This window comes from Pinus tabuliformis, chromosome 9, assembly GCF_031772625.1.
Source record: "Pinus tabuliformis cultivar Carrire ecotype Pingquan chromosome 9, CPIR1, whole genome shotgun sequence".
Classification (NCBI taxonomy): Eukaryota; Viridiplantae; Streptophyta; class Pinopsida; order Pinales; family Pinaceae; genus Pinus; species Pinus tabuliformis.
Genome location: NC_142307.1, coordinates 1582024267 through 1582046687, shown reverse-complemented (window position 1 = coordinate 1582046687; position 22421 = coordinate 1582024267). Strand labels below are relative to the sequence as shown.

The 22421-nt window shown below is 33.0% G+C and overlaps 1 protein-coding gene across 1 annotated transcript in view; it reads right to left on the bottom strand.

Annotated features, from left to right (window-relative positions):
- Window positions 1-22421, bottom strand: part of LOC149154742 (fumarate hydratase 1, mitochondrial-like) — a 182106-nt gene that overhangs the window by 67608 nt on the left and 92077 nt on the right. The window contains exons 5-12 of the mRNA XM_089439505.1: window positions 12874-12957; window positions 11725-11823; window positions 11522-11572; window positions 11334-11383; window positions 10199-10280; window positions 9753-9847; window positions 9565-9631; window positions 9197-9247 (exon numbers count right to left, since the gene is read on the bottom strand). Of these exons, the coding sequence (XP_089295631.1) occupies window positions 9197-9247; window positions 9565-9631; window positions 9753-9847; window positions 10199-10280; window positions 11334-11383; window positions 11522-11572; window positions 11725-11823; window positions 12874-12957 (579 nt within the window). The remainder of the gene's footprint in view (window positions 1-9196; window positions 9248-9564; window positions 9632-9752; window positions 9848-10198; window positions 10281-11333; window positions 11384-11521; window positions 11573-11724; window positions 11824-12873; window positions 12958-22421) is intronic.

Genomic DNA, 22421 nt, shown 5'->3' with positions numbered 1-22421 from the left:
CTAGTTGTCTCTTCATGATCCTTCCGTCATAAATGTTATATTGTCATGTCTTCTGTGTAATTGATTAATGATGGAATAATGGATAATATTGTGAAAAATAACTAAATCACTAGAATTAATTATTAGTATAGAAGACCCTATAAAAATCAACACTATATTCTAATGAATATGGAAAGAAGAAACTACATTATAGCATGTGAAAAACAAAATCTTGCTGACCAACATAGTGATATGTCCTACATCTCCTTTACAGAATAGAAAGAATAGTGAATATACAATGTATCTAAAAACATGCAAGAGACACTTACTTTGATTGTGTTAGACCTTAATCCTAATCTGATCACCTAGTGCACCCTCATGTAGGGATGCAAGTGCAGTGATTTTTACTAGGAATGATTAGGAGAAAGTATCCAATAAGTTGACCTCTCAAATGGAATTAAAATTTTTCATGCAACCTAGAAAATTATGTCCTTCCTCTTAGAATATAACACATATTAAATGCTAGGTGGCCTAGGAATATGCACCTTAAATAACAATAGTCCATGCATGCAATCCAAGAAATAAATTGATTTGAAGACTATTGAAATGAAAAATATAATTTCTAAATGTCAACCATTTGTAAATTGGAATTAGTTGAAGGTGGAAATTTTGGAATACAAAGATAGGTGCATGCATGTGTACTATACTCTCCTACATCACCATGCCATCTCTTTTCTAGAACTACTACACAAACTATGTGACAAGATCTAATGATGCATAGGAAATAATTAAGAACATGAACACTCCCTCTTTACGAGGAAAGTGTTTTCCACCAGACCTAATCTCTCCTTGAACATCTCAAAAGTCCCCTTTGTAAGGATTAGATTTGCAACCTATAATTGAAATAACTTGCTCAAAAACCATTGCTTCTTTCTTAAAATTTCCCAAATAAAATAATATCAAATGTCAATGTGCTTGGAGTGGTCATGGAAAACTATCTTCTTAGAGATTCTTATGCAAATTTTACTGTCGCAATAGATCCTAGCATTATCCAACATCTCACCTATAAGTTATACTATCAACTTATAAAGCCAGAGGGCTTCACAACTAACATTGTTAGCTACCATGTCATAGGATATACTAAAATCAATGTTGTTGATGCCTACTTCTCGTTGTACCGATATCACTCTTGACCCTAAACTAAAGTAACAACCCAAGTTACTTTTCCTATCTCCTACATCACTTGCCTAGGTAGAATTTGCATATCCTAGACCATAATGTATTGTGCTCTTCAAGTATTCAAGCACATGTTTTGTGGAAACACAATGGATCTACCTCAACTTAACCATATATTGGTTCAAAGTGTTCAAAGCAAAACATATATCAAGTTTGACATTAACTAGATACATCAAATATCCAATCAACTATTTCTACACTAAAGGATCTACCAAATTTGAATCTAAGTCAACATTCAATTTTAGGTTTGGTATCATAGAAGTGGACAAGGGTTTACAATTCATCATTTGAACTATTTTTAAGATCTCAACTATGTACTTTTCCTGCCCAAGAAATATATTTCCTAGACAATCATCAATCCTTGAGAACCAAGCACGTGTTACTTAAATTAGCCAGTAAAGGGATTCTTCAGCCTGTTTCCTCTACACCTATCTAATATAACTGCCAACTGGAATCTATTGATAAAGACATACTAGTATTAATAGAAGTATACTTGGAAACTGAAATGAAGTTATAATAGTCAACTCCCTCTCTCTAAGAGAATCCCCTTACTATGAACCATGATTTATACTTCTCTATGTTTCCATTGAAAACATGCTTCACCTTGTACAACAACTTGAAAAAGAAAATCCCCTTAGGTCTAGGTACAATATCCCACACATCATTCTTCATGATGGAATTGTACTCCACAATCTTGCCATACTTGCTCACTTGTTTCCTCCTCAAAACTAGAAGGATTTGCATGAATTATGGAAGAAATAGCTGAAACATAATTTCAAAATTCCTTAGGAAGATGGATTATTTGAAAAGAAGTCTTTGGGACTCCAAATTTCTCCTACACCTCCTACAATGTCTAGATAATCCATATATGCCTCCCATTTGTAGTAGATGGTAAAGCTATATTTGTTCCTATACTAGAACAATGGACCTATCTTATATGAACCTAACATCCCTAAAACTTATGGATCAACATTTGGGGCAACGAGTTTTTTCTACTCATCAATCACTATTGGAAGCTCCTAGGACTTAGAATACCATGCATCCTCATCAAGGTTCACATCACAACTCACTACCATCTTCTTTTGAGGTGGGATACCCCTCTTGAAGCCTTAGATGCTTGCTACATCTAATTAAAATACCCTTGAAACTAGAAGATTAATTTTTTGTTCTCTTTCCCTCTAAAACATTAATATAAACTAGACTCCCAAATTAATATGAAATAGACCACTATATAATTTTTCATCTATCTTGGAACTTTCATGATGAAAAAAATAGGGGAATTAACTTGTAGGGCCCATTTTAGTTAGTGGCAGGTTGCAGTTTGGATATTTGGGGTTTCGAACCTTCAAAATCCATATGGAGTCATCAAATGACACTTTTTGGGTTCAAAGCTTTGTAAGCATATATTTGTCCCCTAAATTTTATTCTACACATTGAGATCTTCCCAACAGTTCAAAAATCACCTCAATTAGAGCTTGTATGTGGAAGTTATGCCTTCCAAAAGTTGACCTACCTTGTTGACCACAATGGTACACATGCATACCATGTCAACCCCCATTACTCAAATATGTGGGACTAACATGTGTGGAATTTCAAGAAGATTCCAAAAGGTCCAAATTCTTATCACTAACTGAGGGTTGAGGATGAAAAACACTAACCTTGTATGGCTACATGTAATAATCCAAGCACCTTAAAAATGATAAAAGTTTAATGAATACAATCCACATCAATGGGGGAACCTACTTTTACAATTAATCCAATACACAAAAACAATAAGAGATGATATTAAGACTAGCCTCCTTAGTATATGTATTAGAGACAAAGGGTACAATTATAATGAATGAAGCAACGAAAGTTTCTAGCTAACCTAATAATATGGCTTTACAAATGTAATAACTCAATATCTAAGGATTAATAATGGGTTTTATAATTAACATTCTCAAAATTACTTCAAACAAGTGTTTTCCTCAAAACTTCACAAATTGTGTTTTTTTACATGAATAACTCGCCTTCCCGTGTTTCCCCTTTCACTAGTAAGTTATTCCATTTGATGAGGTACTCAATAATTGCTCAATTTTGAAACTACTCAAATCTTGTTTCAAGGACTATTTCTAGTTGTAGTCAGATTTTCCTTTCTTTATTAATCTCTGGTAAAACAATTGGATTGGGATCTTGTCAATGATTTCCTTCTTTAATTAAGAAACTTGCAACACTAGATGTACATGTGGAGATAGATGTAACTCTAATTTGTAAGCTATACTTTTGATCCTTTGCAACACCTTGTAAGGGTCATAATACCTAGGTGCTAACTTATTTTATTTCTTTTGTTGCTTGAGGAACATATATTTATATGGTTGTATCCTCAAAGATAATCAATCCCCCACTTCAAATTCCCTTTCACTATGATGTTGACCTCTTTGTTTTTGCATGCTATTTTGTTTTATAATCAAGTTTTCCTTGAATAGTTTGAGAACATCTTGTTAGTTCCTTATGTGGTCCTCTATTACTTGAAAGTTTGCATCCCATTTCAAGGGTGATGTGATGAATGGAGCATTATATCCATAAAGTACCATAAATAGGAATATTTTTGATGAAGTACAGAAGAATGTGTTATCCCATCATTTTACCAAGGGAGACCACTTAAGTCATTATATATATTTATTAGATGCAAAGCAATGACGATATCCCTCTAGAAAGTTATTCACAATCTCAATTTTCCCATTAGATTGAGGATCGCAAGATGAGGTATGAGCCAATTAAGAATCCAAACATAAAAATAATCCAGTCCAAAATTTCCAATCAAAAGTTGGGTCTCTTAAAAAATGAACCAAGATACAATAAAATATTTTTTCCTTTCACAAAGCCATTGATACCATACACATTGGTATTGTTCTAAATGCAATGATGCAATAGTTACCCTCAATAAGAATGGTGCAGAGCAATACATTTTAGAATTACTATGAATTTTTTTATAATAAGATAGGCTAATTTTATTAATGTTCTTCAAGTGACTATAAAGTAGGTCAAAGGGAGTAAAATATACATATAGTGTATAAATATAACGTGGGAGTGCAAAAGAAACTCCTATTTGGAAAAATAATCTAAATAATGTAAAAGAGAACTAAGTATCTATCCCAAACCTATAAGCTAGTATATTGAAAAAAGTATAACATAATGTAGTTATGATGAAATTAGAATCCTCAAGACTAGAGATCTCACAACTACATGACAAAGGGAGAAATGATGAGGTCAAATCATGATGGCCCTAATAGTGGATGATGAAGAAGAGTTCAAGACATGAGGTCATTTGATCATTATAAATGATTCAATTTAATTATAAGCAATATCCCCTTGGAGTATCTAGGACTAAGGGAACCCAATTATAAAATCATAAGGGGAACAAAAGAGTGGGAAAACCCTACTCTCTCTAACCATCCAAGGTGGAATTAAAGAAAATCCTAATAGAATATTAGCTGCTTAGTTGAGGCGATGGGAAATTTTAGGGATATAAATTTATCTTAAAGTTTAGAAACCTTGGTGAATCTTATGAGTGCCTGATATGCAAACATTAAAAATGTTTGGTGGTATTTTTTTAAAAATATTCAAATTTCTAATGATTTTATATTAGTATCTATAAATTTTTAACAAATTTTAAGGTAAAATGATTTTATCCTATAAAACTTGAATGAATCATTTTTAGAAAAAAATGGAAATAAGCAATTGTTTTTGGGAAAATCATGAAAATTTATCCTAGTTGTGAATATTAAACCTTAAAATTTTCCTTGATTGAGGCTATGAAGTATTCTAAGGGTCAATAGGAGCATAACCCTAGATTCATCTTGATTTAGCCTTTTCTTGGTCGAATGATGATGCATGACTAGTGTACAAGAGAGGAGCACCTCATGGGTATCAAAGATGTAGGCTTTCCCGTTAAGTGGGATGTTAAGATGGTGATATCCAAGAAGTGACATGAGGTATCACTCATCTAAATCCTAATGTTTCCTAGACCTCTATGTGCAACTTGCTTAATCAATTTGGTGAAGAAACTTGGAAGTAGGAACTCACTTCCTAAGATTCACCAATGATAACAAGGAATTCAAGGATTGATATTTTTTTTTAATTACCTCTTTCTTGACGAGTGTAGAAAATATCTAATCACGATAGTATAAAAAGGTGGAGAGAGAGACCCACAAGGGCTTCACTAAGGGAGCAATACCATACCACGTGGGTTCATATTGGGGGATATATAATGAGGAAAAAATGACTTAATATATTGGGGGATATATAGGGGAAAAGGGTTTTTATATTGGCAGGTATAAAAAATGGAGCTCAAAGTTAATGATAAATAGAAAGGGGTATAAAAAATGTTAATAAAAAATAGATACCTACAATATCTAGTGAAAGTAGGGGTTTTTTAAATTAGGAAGGTGTATTGGGTTTGTATTGATAGGGGGTTAAATAATTTTATTTTTAGAGGTATTTTCCAATATTTAGTCAAATTAGGGGTATTTTTTATTATGCCACGAACACACGTGATATGTCAAAGGTTCATTGTGTGAAGACCCCATGGAGAGACCACAAAGTCCTAATAAAGGTAATAGTAATGATCTTTGATCTTGTAGTAGAGAGAGAATCTAAGGGTTAGGTGCATTTCCATCTTTGTTTCTTGAAAGTAATAGAGCTTGCATGTCCCATCTGACTATGATATATGGTAATTAGTCTCTATTTGGAGTTTGAGTGTCCCACCTAAAATTACCTTAAGGGTATCCTAAAAGTGTACATCCAATGTCTCCATGTCTAGGGGGACTAACAATGATTTTGTCTTGTAAATCATAGAAATGCTATAAATAGAAGGCCAACTTATTGTTGAGGCTATCCAATGACATAGTCTAAGTAGATTGTATATACTATTTGTATATATCCTATTAAATGGAATAATTTAAATAGTATCAAGATCCTTGGTGTATCTAAAAAGTTCTTGAAAAGGGTTAGATAGTTTAAGGATATGGACACTAACTATATAAATTGACACACCTCTAAATAACATCCATGAGGAAAAACATAAGGTACAGTTGGTTGAGGTGATGACCCTTGGAAACCAGGGTGCTAAGTTTGGATATCTATGTCTAAGTGAGCCCTAAAATGTCCTAAATTTGCAGAGAAAAGAGACCAAACGTAATATGATATCAGGATGAAAAGGTTGGGTTCCAAACTTGGCTTGTACAATGGGTTTAGGAACCATGCAAATGCATCCCACACCAAACTTAAGGAGAAGGGTGTTGGAATTCACAATTATACTAAGAGGGGGCGTGAATAAGTATAATGAATTTCTTTGCTTATTTAATTCCATTCAAACATCATAAAACATCAATATCATAATTTGAATAAGTAATATGAGATATACGTGGAAACCCTTACGAGAGAAAACCACAAAACTTATTTATATAAAAAAACTTGTAGGCATTAACCTACTATCACATCAGTTTGTAGGTGCAAACCTGCAAGAGACACCAATCCCTATTGTTGCAGTTATTCATAGGCATTAACATACTTCACTGAGTTTGCTTGCCTCTTCACAATATACGTTGATTTTTTTTTTCACCAAGTCTTCTTGTTTCTTTTTTCTTCAGTAGCTTTGTTAATTTATTCCACGTTCACCAAGTCTACTTGTTGCTTCTTCCTTCACCAAGTCTACTTGTCCAAAAACTTGTTGCTTTTGGTTTCTTCCCAAGAATGATTTGCATAGCATGCCATGTATCCAAATTTTCAAATCTAGTTTTGAAATTTCTACCACATGTACCTAAATATCTCTTCTTCGTCTCATCCAAATTTCACAGTTTGAAACATTTCAGAAAGAAATTTATAGAAAAAATGACAAGCTAACCTGTTTGAAGCATGTTTCATGAGCATTCAAGAAAACTAACTTCCTCAAATACTATCTCCAAAATTTTAGCAAAACAAGTACTAAAATTTCTGCCATGGGTACCTTGATATCTGTCCTCAATTTCCTCCAAATTTCATAATCTAAAACATCATAGAAAAAAATACTAAGCTGACCAATTTGAAGAGAATTTTCGGAGCATTCAAGAAGCCTAACTTCCTTAGAGCATATCTCTGAAACCATAATAAACTAAGGTATTTAATTTGACCCACACATACATGATGATTTTCCATCTATATCCTCCAAGTTTCACAATTTGATACATCCGAGAACAAAAGTTAAAGTGAAAATTCCAAGTTGACCAATTTGAAAAATATTTTAGGAGCATTTAGGAAGCCTGACTTCCTTAGACCATATCTCTGAAATTATAGTGAATCAATGTCCAAAATTTGAAACACAGGTACATATTTTTTTTTTGTGTGTATATACCCCCCAAGTTTTACATTCCAAAACATATTAGAAGAAAAGTTATAGTGAAAATGGCAAGATGACATATTTGAAGAAGATTTTGGGAGTATTCAGGAAGCCTAACTTCCTTAGACCATATCTCTGAAATTATAGTGAACCAATGTCTAATATTTTAATCATAGGTACATGATTATCTTCTCTATAGCTCCCCCAAGTTTCAAGATATGAAACATCACACACAAAAATATATAGCAAAACTTTCAACATGACTCGTTCACTCCATAAATCACATTTTGGCTTCGACATTTAGACTCCAAGAATCACCCCAAAAGTTATTCTTCGACTCCTCTTGCAACCTCATATATATTCTTTGATGAACTCACATTAAAATAAACTCATATGCCCTTTATTTGTAGTGTTTGTATGTTCACTTATGGGGATGACTTGTAAAACTAGTTGGGTTAGCCAACTTGTACTTTGGATGGGTCATCCTATGAAATCTTTCATATCTCCTCATTCCGATGGAGTTAGAGGGAGTGTTGTATACCATTGGAAATTTCCTAGAATAAGATTCTCAACCATATATTTTGATCCCATTTGAGCTAGGTAATTGGAGTAAATATGCATTCAAAGATAGGGTATCTAAGTGGGGCATCAAAAGTCCAAAAATAATATTTCCAACAATCTTGGCCCAATCAATTTTTAGCATACTCAAGCCCCAGATTTCTAAACTATAGAGGATAATAGACTTGATGATCATATCCATAAGGTGTAGCTTGGACGAAATGTCCTAGAACTAAGTCTAGAAACACTCTATATTGAGGAGGGTAGGGGAGCTATATTCTTTGCTAAGATGGGGTTGAAGGGCCTTATGCACATTGAAATGAGCTCCCAAAAATAAGTGCATTTCCATGGTCTCAATCTCTTACTCCTAAAAGTAGAGGTGCAAGTCATGGATCTTAAACATGTTGAAGATCATAAACTTGGCTTTACTTGGGTTGACCAATAACTGTTGTAGGTAAAAAAAACTAGTCAAAGGCATAAGTGTGTCTCTATAAGCCCTTAGGAAAAGAAGCTAATAGGTCTTACTAGAAAGATAAATACATGATAGAAAAGGCAATGGTATCCGAATCGAATTTTGACAAGGAAGAAAGACTCTAGATTCTCAATGTAAGTCCCAAAGAGATTAACAAAAAGAGACACACCTACTTAACCCCAATGCTCCTATTAATGAAGTTGGAGAGTCTATCTGACATTGAGAGACAACTGAAGACAGACTTATAAAGTCTCATGATGGGAGACAAAAGGTTCTTTGAAATGCCAAAGTCGTGAAGTCTTTGGAATAGAGACTATCTCAGTGCTTTACTTTGTCAAGCGCTTTCTGATTTTTATCCCACACAGATCAGCATACGGTCTGCCTTTCACTACTACGAAAAACTTAGCATTCCAATAATATGGTCTAAAACATAATCACAAAGAGTTAAGTTGTAAGGCTATTTGCACCTCACTCAAAAGACAGTCTACATAAATCAAATATGCATATTAAGAATTGCACATTTCAGAATAAAAACACTGGCTCGCATCAGGATTGGAAAATTTAACCAATATAACCTAAGGAGAAGGCAAGTTTACCTGAGAACAAACCATTGTCAAAGCCTCACATTGAGTCGGGTTCACCTTTCCCTGCAACAGTTCATAGATTTAAAAATCAAAAACTTTGTTAAACATTAAAAGTTTAATAAAGTTAGAAAATGATTTTAAAAATAAAATATATTAGCCAATCAAATACACATTGCATTGTAAATGATTATAATGATGATTAATATCTACTAATTAGAAAAACTTAACAAAAACAGTAAATAAATGCATGTCTCCTGTCCATACTTGATAGCTAGTTGTTCCTTGCAATCGGTATATGGATGTTTTCAGAAGTTGGCCAACTTATAAACAGAATAAAAGCGCAAAAGGTATATACTTTGAAGCCTAGGTATAATACATACAGGCATGATGCTGCTCCCAGGTTCATTTTCAGGTAATATCAGTTCACCTAGTCCACAGCGAGGTCCACTGAAAAGAGATAAGTTAGTACCATACTTTTAGGCTGTATGTGAACACCTGACAATACTACTGATCTAGGCTGTATGTTAATACCTGACAATACTACTGATCTGGAGTACAGCACAAATACCTTCCTAGGAAGCGTATATCATTTGCTATCTTCATTAGAGAAACTGCAACAGTGTTCACTGATCCACTGGTTTCAACAAAAGCATCATGTGCTGCCTAAAACAACAGAGAGAAGTAAACCATAAAATATAATGTCTTACTGGGTATTGTTTAACATTCCCAAACAAATCATTGGGAAAGAGGAAAATGCATGTCTAAACTTTTGTATTTATGGAAATGAGATTGATAAATATGGCTTAAACATATCACCAACGTCATATGCTCTCCTTAAAAATAGCTTTTATAGAAAGAAGACTGATAAATATGGTTTAAACACATTACTAATAAGCTAATAAATTGAATTTAATTGGATTGCAGATTTTTGAAATCTGAGTAACATTTATCAAAATTTGCACTTGTTAAAATATAGGTATTAGACGCCAAAAAGACTGCTTATTTTTAACGTACCAGAGCTTCAAATTTGTTTTCAGCGGTAAGAAATGGTAGCTGTGTTTCTTCAGCAACAGCTGCAGCAATTTTAATGTCAAACCTACCAAAGTTTACACAAAAACAGAATTAAAAATCAAGAACTAGAGCTACTATATGGAGCTATTATATATGATTATGTAAATTTGTCTTTAAAGATTTAAAGATTAAAAAAGTAAAGTAAAATTATGATGAAATAGAAATTATTATAGTGAATAGATTAAGTATTAATCTATAATAAATATCAAAACACTTAGCCATAATACATCTCACATTATCAGAATTTTAAAAATTCATATAAACTGGTTAAATTATAAATTTATTTAAAATTATTATTATTATTATTATTAATTATAAAAAATAATATATGAGTTAAATATATACGTTTTAAAAAACATGTAACAATATTCTTTATTATGGAGATTCATCTTATTTTCCTATGGTAATTTATAACTTGTAAATATGTTTTGTTACAATAAAATGACTTATCAATATCATATAATATGATATTTGTTGATCTATATTAATTTAAGATAAATTAATTAAAAGTGCATAATTAACTTGGAGATAAATCTTAATCCTTTATCTACAGATACTACTATGAATATTCTAACCTATTCTATAGAAATTAAATCTCTACCATAATTAAAATTTTGAAAAGTCTTTTAAAACCCTATAGACTTAATTAAAACCTTTTACAACAAAATAAAAATTTAAAACTATTACAGCATGGCCTTATAAAATATTTGTAGCATCCTAAACAGAATCTTCTATTGAACACAAATTATACAAATTAATTAGCGTTTAAGCAACAAATCCAATATAAAAATTAGGTACATAATATGACATATGACTGGAGTATATTCTAAATAATACTACTGGCAAACCCAATCCATTGTCAATATAAGTGAGAATATTAGCTATAGAGAAATTTAATAATAACTTTCCCACCTAAATTTAAATACATACAACTTCTCTGTAAATTACTTTTGTACTGGAATTACCTATATAATATTTATGTTTATCTTTACTCTGTAACTCTTCTTTGATTCTTGCTAATGGCGAAAAATAATTAATTAAACTATGCCATTTACGGTATGGGAAAAGAATCTCTCACCCTTTTTTAGTATTAAGACCAGTTCCAACGGCAGTCCCTCCTTGGGCAAGCTGTTATAAAACATTTCACTCTATCAAATATGTGAAGGAGGCAAGGCATTTATTCATAAAATTTTCAGTGGATCTTATAACTGGTATATATGAGGGAGGCAAGGCATTTATTCATAAAATTTTCAGAGGATCTTATACCTGGTATATATGAGGTAATGTGTTTGTAACACGGTCTACGCCATATTTCACCTGCATTTTTCCACGAAGAATATATACTCAGACAAGCAATCTATCACTTCGCAAAACTATATCAGCGTAATTTGTGTAGGTATGACTTCCATAACTTAACTTACAAGAACTAGCAATGGTGGAATGAAACCAAAGGGTTTAAGAACAAATACCTGTGTTGCATAACCACTAAACTCTTGACCCAGAGTTAGCGGCGTCGCATCTTGGGTATGCGTACGCCCAATTTTCACGATATCCTTGAATTCATTACTCTGTACTCAAAAGATGGGATTTAAAGAAATATAGAATGTTAACTAAACTGCTGCTAACGACACGAAAACTAAGTGGATGAAGCAATTATGTGTGGGAGATGAATGAAAATATTTTCACACTAACAATTTGGAACATCCACGATAATGTTGCATTGCAAAACATTAATAACATTAAAAATATTGTTACTTCTAAGTTCAAAGAAAAAATGTGGTGTGAGAAAGATTTAACAGCTAAAAGAAAATTAAGATATTATAAAGAGGTCATTAACACCACCCTAGAAGATCAAAAGTATCTCTCTGTTTTAACTAGGTCAAATAAGAAAATTAATATAGCCAAGACTAAAACGAACTCTCATGAGCTCCATAGTGAAAGGGAGCTCCATAGTGAAACGGGTAGTTGGGCAGTTCCTAAAACCCCATGGATGGAAAGGTTCTGCCATCTATGTGAGAATACGAACATCGAGGATGAAAATCACTTCCTCTTAGAGTGCCCCGCATACAACCACATTAGATATCAGTTTCAAAATCTTTGTTGCAACACTAACCTTCCTAGCCTTTTATGTTGTCAAAATCACAGTGAGCTGGGGAGGCTTCTCTCCAAACTTTACATGCTAAAAGATTTGATTTTTCTCTTTTTATTCAAAAATTTACATACTAAAAGATTTGATTTTTCATTAAAAAAATTTACATATCAAGAAATTTAATTTCTTTATTAAGTAAATCTTTTATTAGTAAATCTAAAATTTTAAATTAAAATAAATATAACCTGATTTAATTATTAATTATAATTATAAATTGATTTTATACCTTATATTTAATTTTTTATTTTTAATTTTAAATCAATCAAAATATTAAACAAAAAATTACAACATTTCTACCTTAATTAAATAACAAATCCTAAAACAACTATAAATATTACCCATTTCTTTATCATTACTCAAAAAATTACAACATTTCTACCTTACTAAATTAAATAACAAATCCCAACACAACTATAAATATTACCCATTTCTTTATCATTACTCATTAGACTTTGTTTATAGTATATACCTTAGCTTCCAGTGTATATTGCAGTCGCCGCAATTTTGGTATGAATTTTGAGTTCAATTCCACTGCTGCAGCAATGTGCATAACCTGTCAGCATTTCAACCAGCTATCAATTTCATAGCCATTAAATAGATCCCCCGAATGATCGTTACCAGAGTTAAAAGCCATCATTACATGACATATAGCATTCTGGCATAAAGCATGCAGAGGAAGAATAATACGGATTCTTTGAAAAAGAAAGAAAATCAAAATCTTTCCTTTGAAACACAGAACATGGTCAAATAATATTGTCATAATTTTTTAAAAGGATTTGTACGGATTTTTTTTGGGTCAAGTAATATTGTCATATTTTTTTTTTTAAAAGTATTTGTACGGATTTTTAAATTTTTTAAGTTTTTTTTTTTCTTTTAATTTCCTATGGAATACAAAACATGGTCAAAAGGAATGAGGTTACGTAGAAACTCAAAACAGCAACAAAGTCCATAAGGCATCATCTTTTTAGCTTAACCATCATAATTGTTTGAAAACTAAAGGAAAGATCTATTTCACATCGTAGTAAGAGCGGTAATACTACTATTTTGAAATATTTAGAAATTTGCGATTTAGTGGAGCCAGGTCAAAAAAATGGATTTTAAGATGGGGTTGAACATATATCAGTGAGATTCTTGTTTATATTTTAGAATATTCATGGAATTTGCTATTGAGTTAAGGAAGATGATAGTTCAACACACATCTTTAAGTTTTTCTAGCATACTAGTTATTGAGCTAGTATAGAATTTGGGCTTTAGTTTTTTTGTTCTATTCAATTCCTTCTTTCACATGTGAATCTGCATGGTATAGTGAGGGAGTGAGGTTGTGAACTGGACTCTCTCAACTCTTTTTTTATCCAAAAATTATTCACTAATGGCATCTTAATGATGGTGTAGAACTAGGGTTTTCTTGGATCATCCCTCCTAGGGTTTCTAGAGATATGGACCCTACTCTAGAGTTGTGCTTTCCTTCTAGGGAGTTCTTTATCACTTTTTACCCTTCTTTAAGACAAATGTCTTCATTCATAGGGCTACCTAGGGTGTTGTACCATGTGAATCTATAAAGGTGAATAGTTTAAGTCTTCATTCCACAAGGAGCCTTCATTCTATCATTGTTCAACCTATAGATTCAAAGTGGTTGTTTCCTCATCTAAACAGGGTCAACCATCATTCTTGGGTTGATCAAATGAATTCTTTACTTCAACCACTTTGGTTGGACATCGATAGAAAAGGTTTATGGATGGAATTAGTGAGTCTACTTTCTTATGATGATGATGAAAAATATTACTTTATATCTTTGAAGGGCCAAACCCTTGGGTTGATCATTCTTTATGACAATCTTAACCTCTTTTATCTGACCAAGGATGACAAAAGTAGGAAGGAAATCTAGGCTACCTTCAAAATTATTTTTAGAATGGTGAATACCGCTCAAGTCATCTAACTTGAACTAAACCACTCAACCTCAGGATGGGTGAATTCAACATAGTTGAGGAGTGACAAATGAAGGTTGATATTATTCAAGCAAGAAGAAAATTCATTCAAATACTTTTCTCTTATATTTTGCAAGATTCTTTTATTTTTCAAGGATTATACAACTGCTACTCTTGAGGGGTTTTCTCTAATCTCATTTAGCATCAAGTTACTTTTAGGATTATGGGATAATTGCCCCCTCAAGATGAATCTCACTCAAATTTTGCCTTAACCCCTCTTAGATATAATTTTGATTAAGATTAAGGAGAATAATCAAAATCCAACTAAGAAAAAATGTTGTATGTAGCTATTGTCATAAGAAGGGGCATTCCTTCAAGTCTTTCCTTAATCATCTTTAGAAAATTGAAAATCTTGCAAGAGCAACAAATAGGCACTAAACACCTTTTTATGATAAGGCTAGATCTCCACATACTAGAGCTTTGGAAACACACTCTACTCTTTGGTCATCCTCTTCTCAATGAGAGTGGTTTGTTGACTCTAGAGCTACCTACCAGATTACCAAACATGGACACCTTATCTATAATTATAGACAATGACATAGTGAAGAGAAAGCGGTTATTGGTGGTCATAGGTTGTGGTGATGTCATTGATAAAACTAAGTTTGGAGATGTTATTGATGTTCTAGGTGTTGTCCCAAATATTCTTTCTATTTATCGCATTACACACACAATTAAAAGGTCGAATTCTTCCTATATTGATAAATTGTAAAGGACACCAAGTGATTTCTTCAAGGTTGCTTCCTCAAGTTACTGTAACAAATATGATCATAAATGTAAGTTATGGGGGGTGACTTCTTCCTTAAAGAAAAAAAATACTATGGTATCCAATGTTAATGACACCATGATGCTATGGACATGGGGACTTCACCCTATTGACCAATATCTTACAACATTCATTCATAAAAGGGGTTTTTAAATTGTGAAAAGTAGAGTGAGTACATTGTAGGTATTGGGGGTTATCAAATTTGATATTAGGTAAAAATAGGAGATATATGTTAAAAATAGGGTTTATTTTTATTAGAAGGATGTACTAGGGGGGTTCAGCAAAAGGATTTTGGGAGGGTTTTATCAATATCTAGTGAGATTAGGCTCTATTCTTTAAGATCCCACAAACATAAGTACTATGATAGATTGACTAAGTGAAGACCTTATGACTATGACATCAATATCTTAGTCACACTAATCATTGATATTTGTGACATATGAGTTGACTACATATGGCTAATGAACTTTCATGGATTGAACCACCTAGTGATGTTTGTGAAGTGTGTATAGTAGGGAACATTAATAGGATTCATTTTCTAAGGCAAAAGTGTTGCAAGCATATCAACATCTTGCACTAGTTTATAATAACTTATGTAGACAATGGTTACATGTTCTATGGTTGGGATAAGTGCTCCCTTGCATTAATTGATGTTTTGGATTGTTTTATTTTAGTATATGCCATTAAATATAAGGGTAAGGTGTTTGGAAAGTTCCAAGAAATCTCTTGTAGAAATTCAAAGCAATAGGGATATCAAGTGTAACAAGATTGATGATGAAGGTGAATACATCAACATTGCTTTCTAGTCATTTTTAGTATCTTAAGGCTTCTCTTGTCGAATAATCATCCTTACAAATGAAGTAGAAAAACTAAAGAATAGGGATATCATGGAATTTTTCATTATAGGGATAGGTCATGGTTTGTGCAACCCATCTCACCAATAGAGCATTTACTTATGTTGTCAATCATATGACTTCTTATGAGAAAAGATATAGAAACAAACCTTCTATTTCACATTTTAGAATTCTTAGATCTCAAGCATTGGCCCATGCTCCTAATGAATGACCAAACATATCTACATCTCCAAACTCTTGCTACACTATAACTAGCTACATTTAAACTATTTATGGATACATCCCTTATCACCCCACCACTCACATAGTGGTTGAATATAGATAGCATATATTTAACAAGATTCCCAGTCACAATATGCAAACATTGTTCCCATTATTTCTATTAGAAGATTCCACTAAGCATGCCTTCATGGATCATGTTGCTTCTCATCACCATTCAAGTTCTCTTCTAAATGGCCTTGTTTTAATGGTCCTCTTTCTACTTCTACAAGTACTCTCTCAAGTTACTCCTTCAACAATATTTGGGTAGATTCCTATGGTTGATGTGGACACCGTTGGTGATTTGTTTAGTCTTCTTATTGCAAATGTATCTTCACCTTTTCAAAAAACTCTTGTTTGTAGTTCACCCATTGCTCATGTTGCAAAATAATCTGGCCTTGCCAATGGATAATCTAGTTGTCATGTTGAGGATGCCCCTTATAGTTCAACTCCATTATTTAATAATGATGGTCACACCATTCATAATTATCCTATACCAATCACTCTTCCTTCAGATAAGTCAAGGCCTATACCTAAGTGGTATATCTCCAGTCTTATTTATGTAGTAGAGTTCTTACTAGTCCATCAATATTGTGTTAGGAGGAGGAATCTCCTCCACCTTGATCCCTTGTTGAATAGATTATTGACTCTTCTCATTATCAATTTTATGTCTCTAAAATTCTTTTTGGCACATTTGAGCATTATCAAGAGGACTATTCTCCACCACTAATAAGTACTAAATATTTTGATGTCCTTGCTAAACTATGGCTCCTATAATCTAAACACCATAGAGCTTAGTGTCAACCATTGATTATCATGATGGTCTTATGAGGAAGTGATTTGGAGTTAGGGGAGGTGCTCTAGCCTTCTACTCAACATTAAGGGGTTTTGTTAGAATTTTTGGTCTAGTCCATGCATGTGACCGTGAATAATTCATATATAACATTATTCTTGTAGTTATGGCTAATGCGACATTCTCTATTATTTTAATGTATTGTTAGGTACGCTTAAGGCTAACCTAGTCAAACTTGATATGTAGGCTCAATAACACTCTTGGGCTATATGCCCTTGTTTGTAAGTCATAGCCCCATATTGAAGGGATGCATCCCTTCTTGAAATGACACATAAACTAAATTGTGTATAAATACACAACACAAGATCTCATTTGTAAAATCTCATCGTGTGATCTTCATGATCTCCTTTTCAAAGTAATTTATGCATACGGGATCCCACATCTTTGGTGTTCTTTTATGTTTGGAATATCCAACTTCTTTTTTGTGTACGTGTGCATTTTTGTGTAGCACACACATACAAGGCTATATTTTTCTCTTTGATGCACTTCTTTTTGAGCTATTTATAGAATTTAGTTTTTCTTTTGGTTCCATTCAATTCCAACATAGTTACCAACCTGATGAGAACCCTCCAATCTCCTCATTTTGTAAAGGTTGCATTCAATGGTTATTTTATCCCTATTTCCAAATGTGGTATTGTTGATAAAACATTTTTTTTTTAAAGTTAAAATTACCACCTTTTGTAAACATGGCCTTAAAAATTTCCTAATATTGTCAACTACAACTTAACATTAAAACTACAAATTCTTTGAAACCTATGAATTTGATAACCGATAACATTGTAACTAAAACCTTTAAATCAACCCTTGAATTGAGAAGTAATGCTCCTAGTAGAACACCCCCTACCCCAGCTTTTTGAGGGATAAAATTGTGGCATTGACAACTAGTACCCATGAAACCAAAATCTTAAAACCAACCATTAAATAAAAAAATATATAATCAATAACACTTTTTTTTAAAGAGAATTTAAAATTATAAGTTTTAGAAACCATGACCCATGGCCTAAAAGCTTATTATTATTGTAAATAAAATTGTAAAAATAATAAATAAATAAAAATAGAAAATAGAAAATAAAAGACAAAAGTGAAAATCCCAAACAAGAAAATGAAATAATTTAAAAAGGCTAAAATATTGAAATAACATAATAACAAACACACACACATACACACACACACACAGTCTCCAAGGAAAATAGTGAAGAGTTGGTGGTTGGAAGGCATAGTTAGAAGTATAAATGTCTTGCTCTGAAATCTGGAATGTGTAATAGTACTGCATCCTAGGATATCAAGTAACAAGGTTGCATATTTCCTAGCGAACCTGGGTTGCAAATTTCAAAATCTTGAATTAGATGCGAGCCGACCTCTTACTAGTTTGGAGGAAGGAATAAAGCCTCTATAATGTTTATTGGAGGAACACAGGTTAGACCCTGATGGGGGTGTTATCTCAAATGTCAGGTATTCATTGGAGGGTGTGCCATCCTCCTAAACGTCTCCTCCTTGTTATGGTGTGACAGAGGTTACGTGTCAAGCACGTGATGGTTTATTGGTGGGCTCGTAGATTTAAATTGATAGTTACGGTGATTGAATGGCAATGGTACAAAATTATTGTGAGTAGATATGAGGACAAGTCCTTGACCTCCATTAACGTTTTCATACTAGTGAAGTTTCATTCTAATTTTCGCCTTTAGGAGTGGCATATATGGTTTTTCTCTCTTCTAGAGTGTGTCTAGTTCCTCCATATTATTTTGGTCAGTTTGTTAACATTTTTCACGGGATTTAACCCACAATTGCTAATTTTGTGTCATGGTTTTGATAATTATCCTCATTTAATTTATTTTCCTGGGTCTTCAAGGGTGATTTTGCAATTAATTTGTTTTCATGGGTATTCAAGGGCGATTTCTTAGTCACTGAGGGTGAATGTTTCTATTTGGGTAGTATTGATTTATCTCTTCTCTCCATTTCAAAAGAGTTTAGCATTTGCATCTGTTGTTTTGGGTCTTAGTATATTTGATCAATTTCAATTTGGTCAAATTGTCCTAAGTCCATTGTTTGTTGGTAATGTTAAGGGTTCAAGGCATTGTCATAGCTTCATTGTGTTAAGTCTATGTATAAGGGATTTTCACTACTTGTTTCTGGGTTGTGCCATGTTTCTGAGCAATGGTGAGCTCAAGAATTGGCTAGAATTTTCTCCTGTAGTGTGGCAATTGGGTGATGATTTAGTAGTTCTCAAATCAGGATCTCAGGGTTTTGTGTTTCGTCCTTTTTCTTGCTTTATAAGTAGAGGTTATTTCAATATTTGTACTCAGTGTTCCCTTGCACTTGTGCTCATTCCTCCTAGGCAGAGAATGAGTAGTAGGAGGGGTGGTGGAGGCTATGTAGGGTATAAAGTGGTTTTTCCTTTTTCCTATGACTCTTTCAATGCCTTCTTTGATGTTTCTGCTCTAGAGGTGAGGAAGGAAATTTTATTGTTGGAATGTAAAGAGGAAGGGGACCAACCTTATCACTATGATTATGAGTTGGCAGGGGAGGATATGAAATGGGTTCCTTATCCTAGTAGATTCAGGAAAACGCAACTCCACTTTATGAATTCTTTGACTTTACACCAACAAATGGCTACCATGTTGCATCTGATTTTTCAAAGATAAGCAAGTGGAGAATTACAATGTATTATCCTCATTGGAGGACATCAAATATATGCTTCAAAACCAAAGGTTTTTCTTGGATAATGTGGATTCTCGATTGGCTCGTGTAGAAGGCTTCCTAGTGAGCGATTCTGCCTCTAGTGATCTCACAGATCCTCCGACTGTTAGTGCGTTGGCGCCTACTATAATATCCTCTGATCACGACTAGAGATGGTGTGTTTCATGATTTATTTTTATAAATTTTGGAATGCATCCTTCATGTATGGACTCTCCATGGTGGTCCTCATTATATTTTGGCTCTAAAGTATAATGCTCTAGATTATTATGTTCATTGACAATTTGATTCATAATGGATAATTGTCTAGTCTCTTGCTCCACTTCTTTTGGATATCACAATGGTTAATTTTGTATTTTTGTTGTTCCTGTGTACCTCTAGATGGCCTTAAGTCTTTATAGTTGGAATATTAGTATGGCCACTCTGGTTTCTGGTTCTGAGACGTGTGGTCATGGCCCTCATTGTTGTGTTGGTGACACTGTTTCAGTGTTTTTTTGTGAAGACGTTACCCTGTTCCTATTTTTGTTTACATCTATGTGTTATGGTGCACATTTTTCATTTCTCGGTTGTTTATGGCTCAAAAGAACACCTCGACCATTAGGTTTGAATTTGTGGGATCCTTTGCACCATGAACTCTGGGTTGGTTTTTCTCTATTTGGCTTTGGGCGTAACTGTGCCAAGAAACCTTTATGTTTCTAGTTATAACACAACGTTATCGTTTTGGAGTTTGTTGTTGTTTGTCACCTCCTATTAGCATCGAAACTCTTGCACATTGTGGGTTCACTATGGCATGTTGTATTCCCTTATGGTTCTAGGCGCCTTATGGATACTTCTCATTCGTTTTTAGGAGTAAAGGCATTGCTAGTATTTTTCTGAAGAAGTTGTTGTGAAGGATTGAAACCAGTTATGGGTTGTAATTCAAATTTCATGTTATCTATTTCTCCTTTCATGTTTACTATTCTTGGACAAGAGCGATTTGGTCACTACTATCCTGGAATTATGGTTTATTTGGTTTAATGTTTTGATGGTGAAGCTAGATTTTGTAAACTACATATGTAAGGCCTGTAGTATTGGCAACTGTTGAACTTAGGAGCATCTTTTTGCTCAATATCTTAATTTAAGGTGGGTGTTCAGGGTATTTTAACGTCTTTTGTATTGCTGGGAGGATTTGGAAATGATAGCTATGCAACCATTTTTGTTTTGAAAATGAATACAAAGTGTTGCAATTTACCATACACACACGCACACACACACATGATGAAAAATAATTACTTTTTTAAATATGAAGAAACACATATTTTGAAAATTTATTAAATGAAATATTAAAGATCCAATATACATATAAAAAATAATTTAAATAAAGTACTTAAAAAAATAAAAAGATTATTGAAAAATAATTAAAAAATAAATATTAAAAAAAACATTTATGATTTCTTTGGATGCCCCCACCCTAAACATCATAACATTTGGAATTGGCCACCCCCTACCCCAAGCATCATAAATATTTGTAACTAGCCACCGCTTCTTCCTATGCTCGAAGGAGCGACTTCGAGAGGAACTATAGGGTTTAAGATAACTTTCCCTCCCATTGTTCAAATGGGTAGACAATGTTATTTTGAGTCACAAGTGGGGGAATGGACAACTGCAAAAAGTCATGATGTTTGAGATGCTATGTTTTTTTGTTTTGTTTTGTTTTGTTTGTTTGTTTTTTTTTTAATGTTATTTTTTTTTCCCTTTTCAATATTAAAAAAAAAAAATTAGTTTCTTTATAATTTACTCATTTGTTTTTTTTAAGTAGTGGGTTTTTACGACACTTGATATCTGCAGTGCGTCTTTCTAATGTTTTGTAGATCTCTGCGGTGGGTTGTATGAATCATAACATTTGATATTTGCGACTCGTATGAATTGTAACATTTGATCTTTGCGACTCATATGACTTGTAACATTTGATATTTGGAACTCATTTTCTCTATGGCTTGTATGAATTAGAGCATTAGATCTTCGAGGTGGGTCTATGCAGCATTTGATATCTGTGGCGGGTCTCCGCAACAAACCCTAATCTCTGCGTTGATAGATATTAAATGATAATCAATGGTGAAACCTAATCTTTGCGACACTTGATCCATTGTGAATTTAAATGCCACAGTGTCACCCATCTCTCTCTCTCTCTCTCTCTCTCTCTCTATATATATATATATATATATATATATACATATAGCATCATAAATGTTTGTAACTAGCCACCCCTTCTTCCTATGCTCGAAGGAGTGAATTCTAGAGGGACTATAGGGTTTCAGGTAGCTTTTCCTCCCATTGATCAAATGGGTAGACAATGTTCTTTTGAGTCACAAGTGGGGGAATAGCTAATGCAAAAGGTCATGATGTTTGAGATGCTATGTGTTTTTTTTAATTATCTTTTAAATATTTTTTAATGCTATTTAAAAAAATAAAAAATTCCTTTTTCAAATATTTAAAAAAAAAGTTTCTTTATAATTTATTCATTTGTTTTTTTTAAGTAGTGGGTTTTTACGACACTTGATATTTGCAGTGGGTCTCCGCAACAAACCCTAATCTTTGCAATACTTGATATATATTAAATGATAATAAATG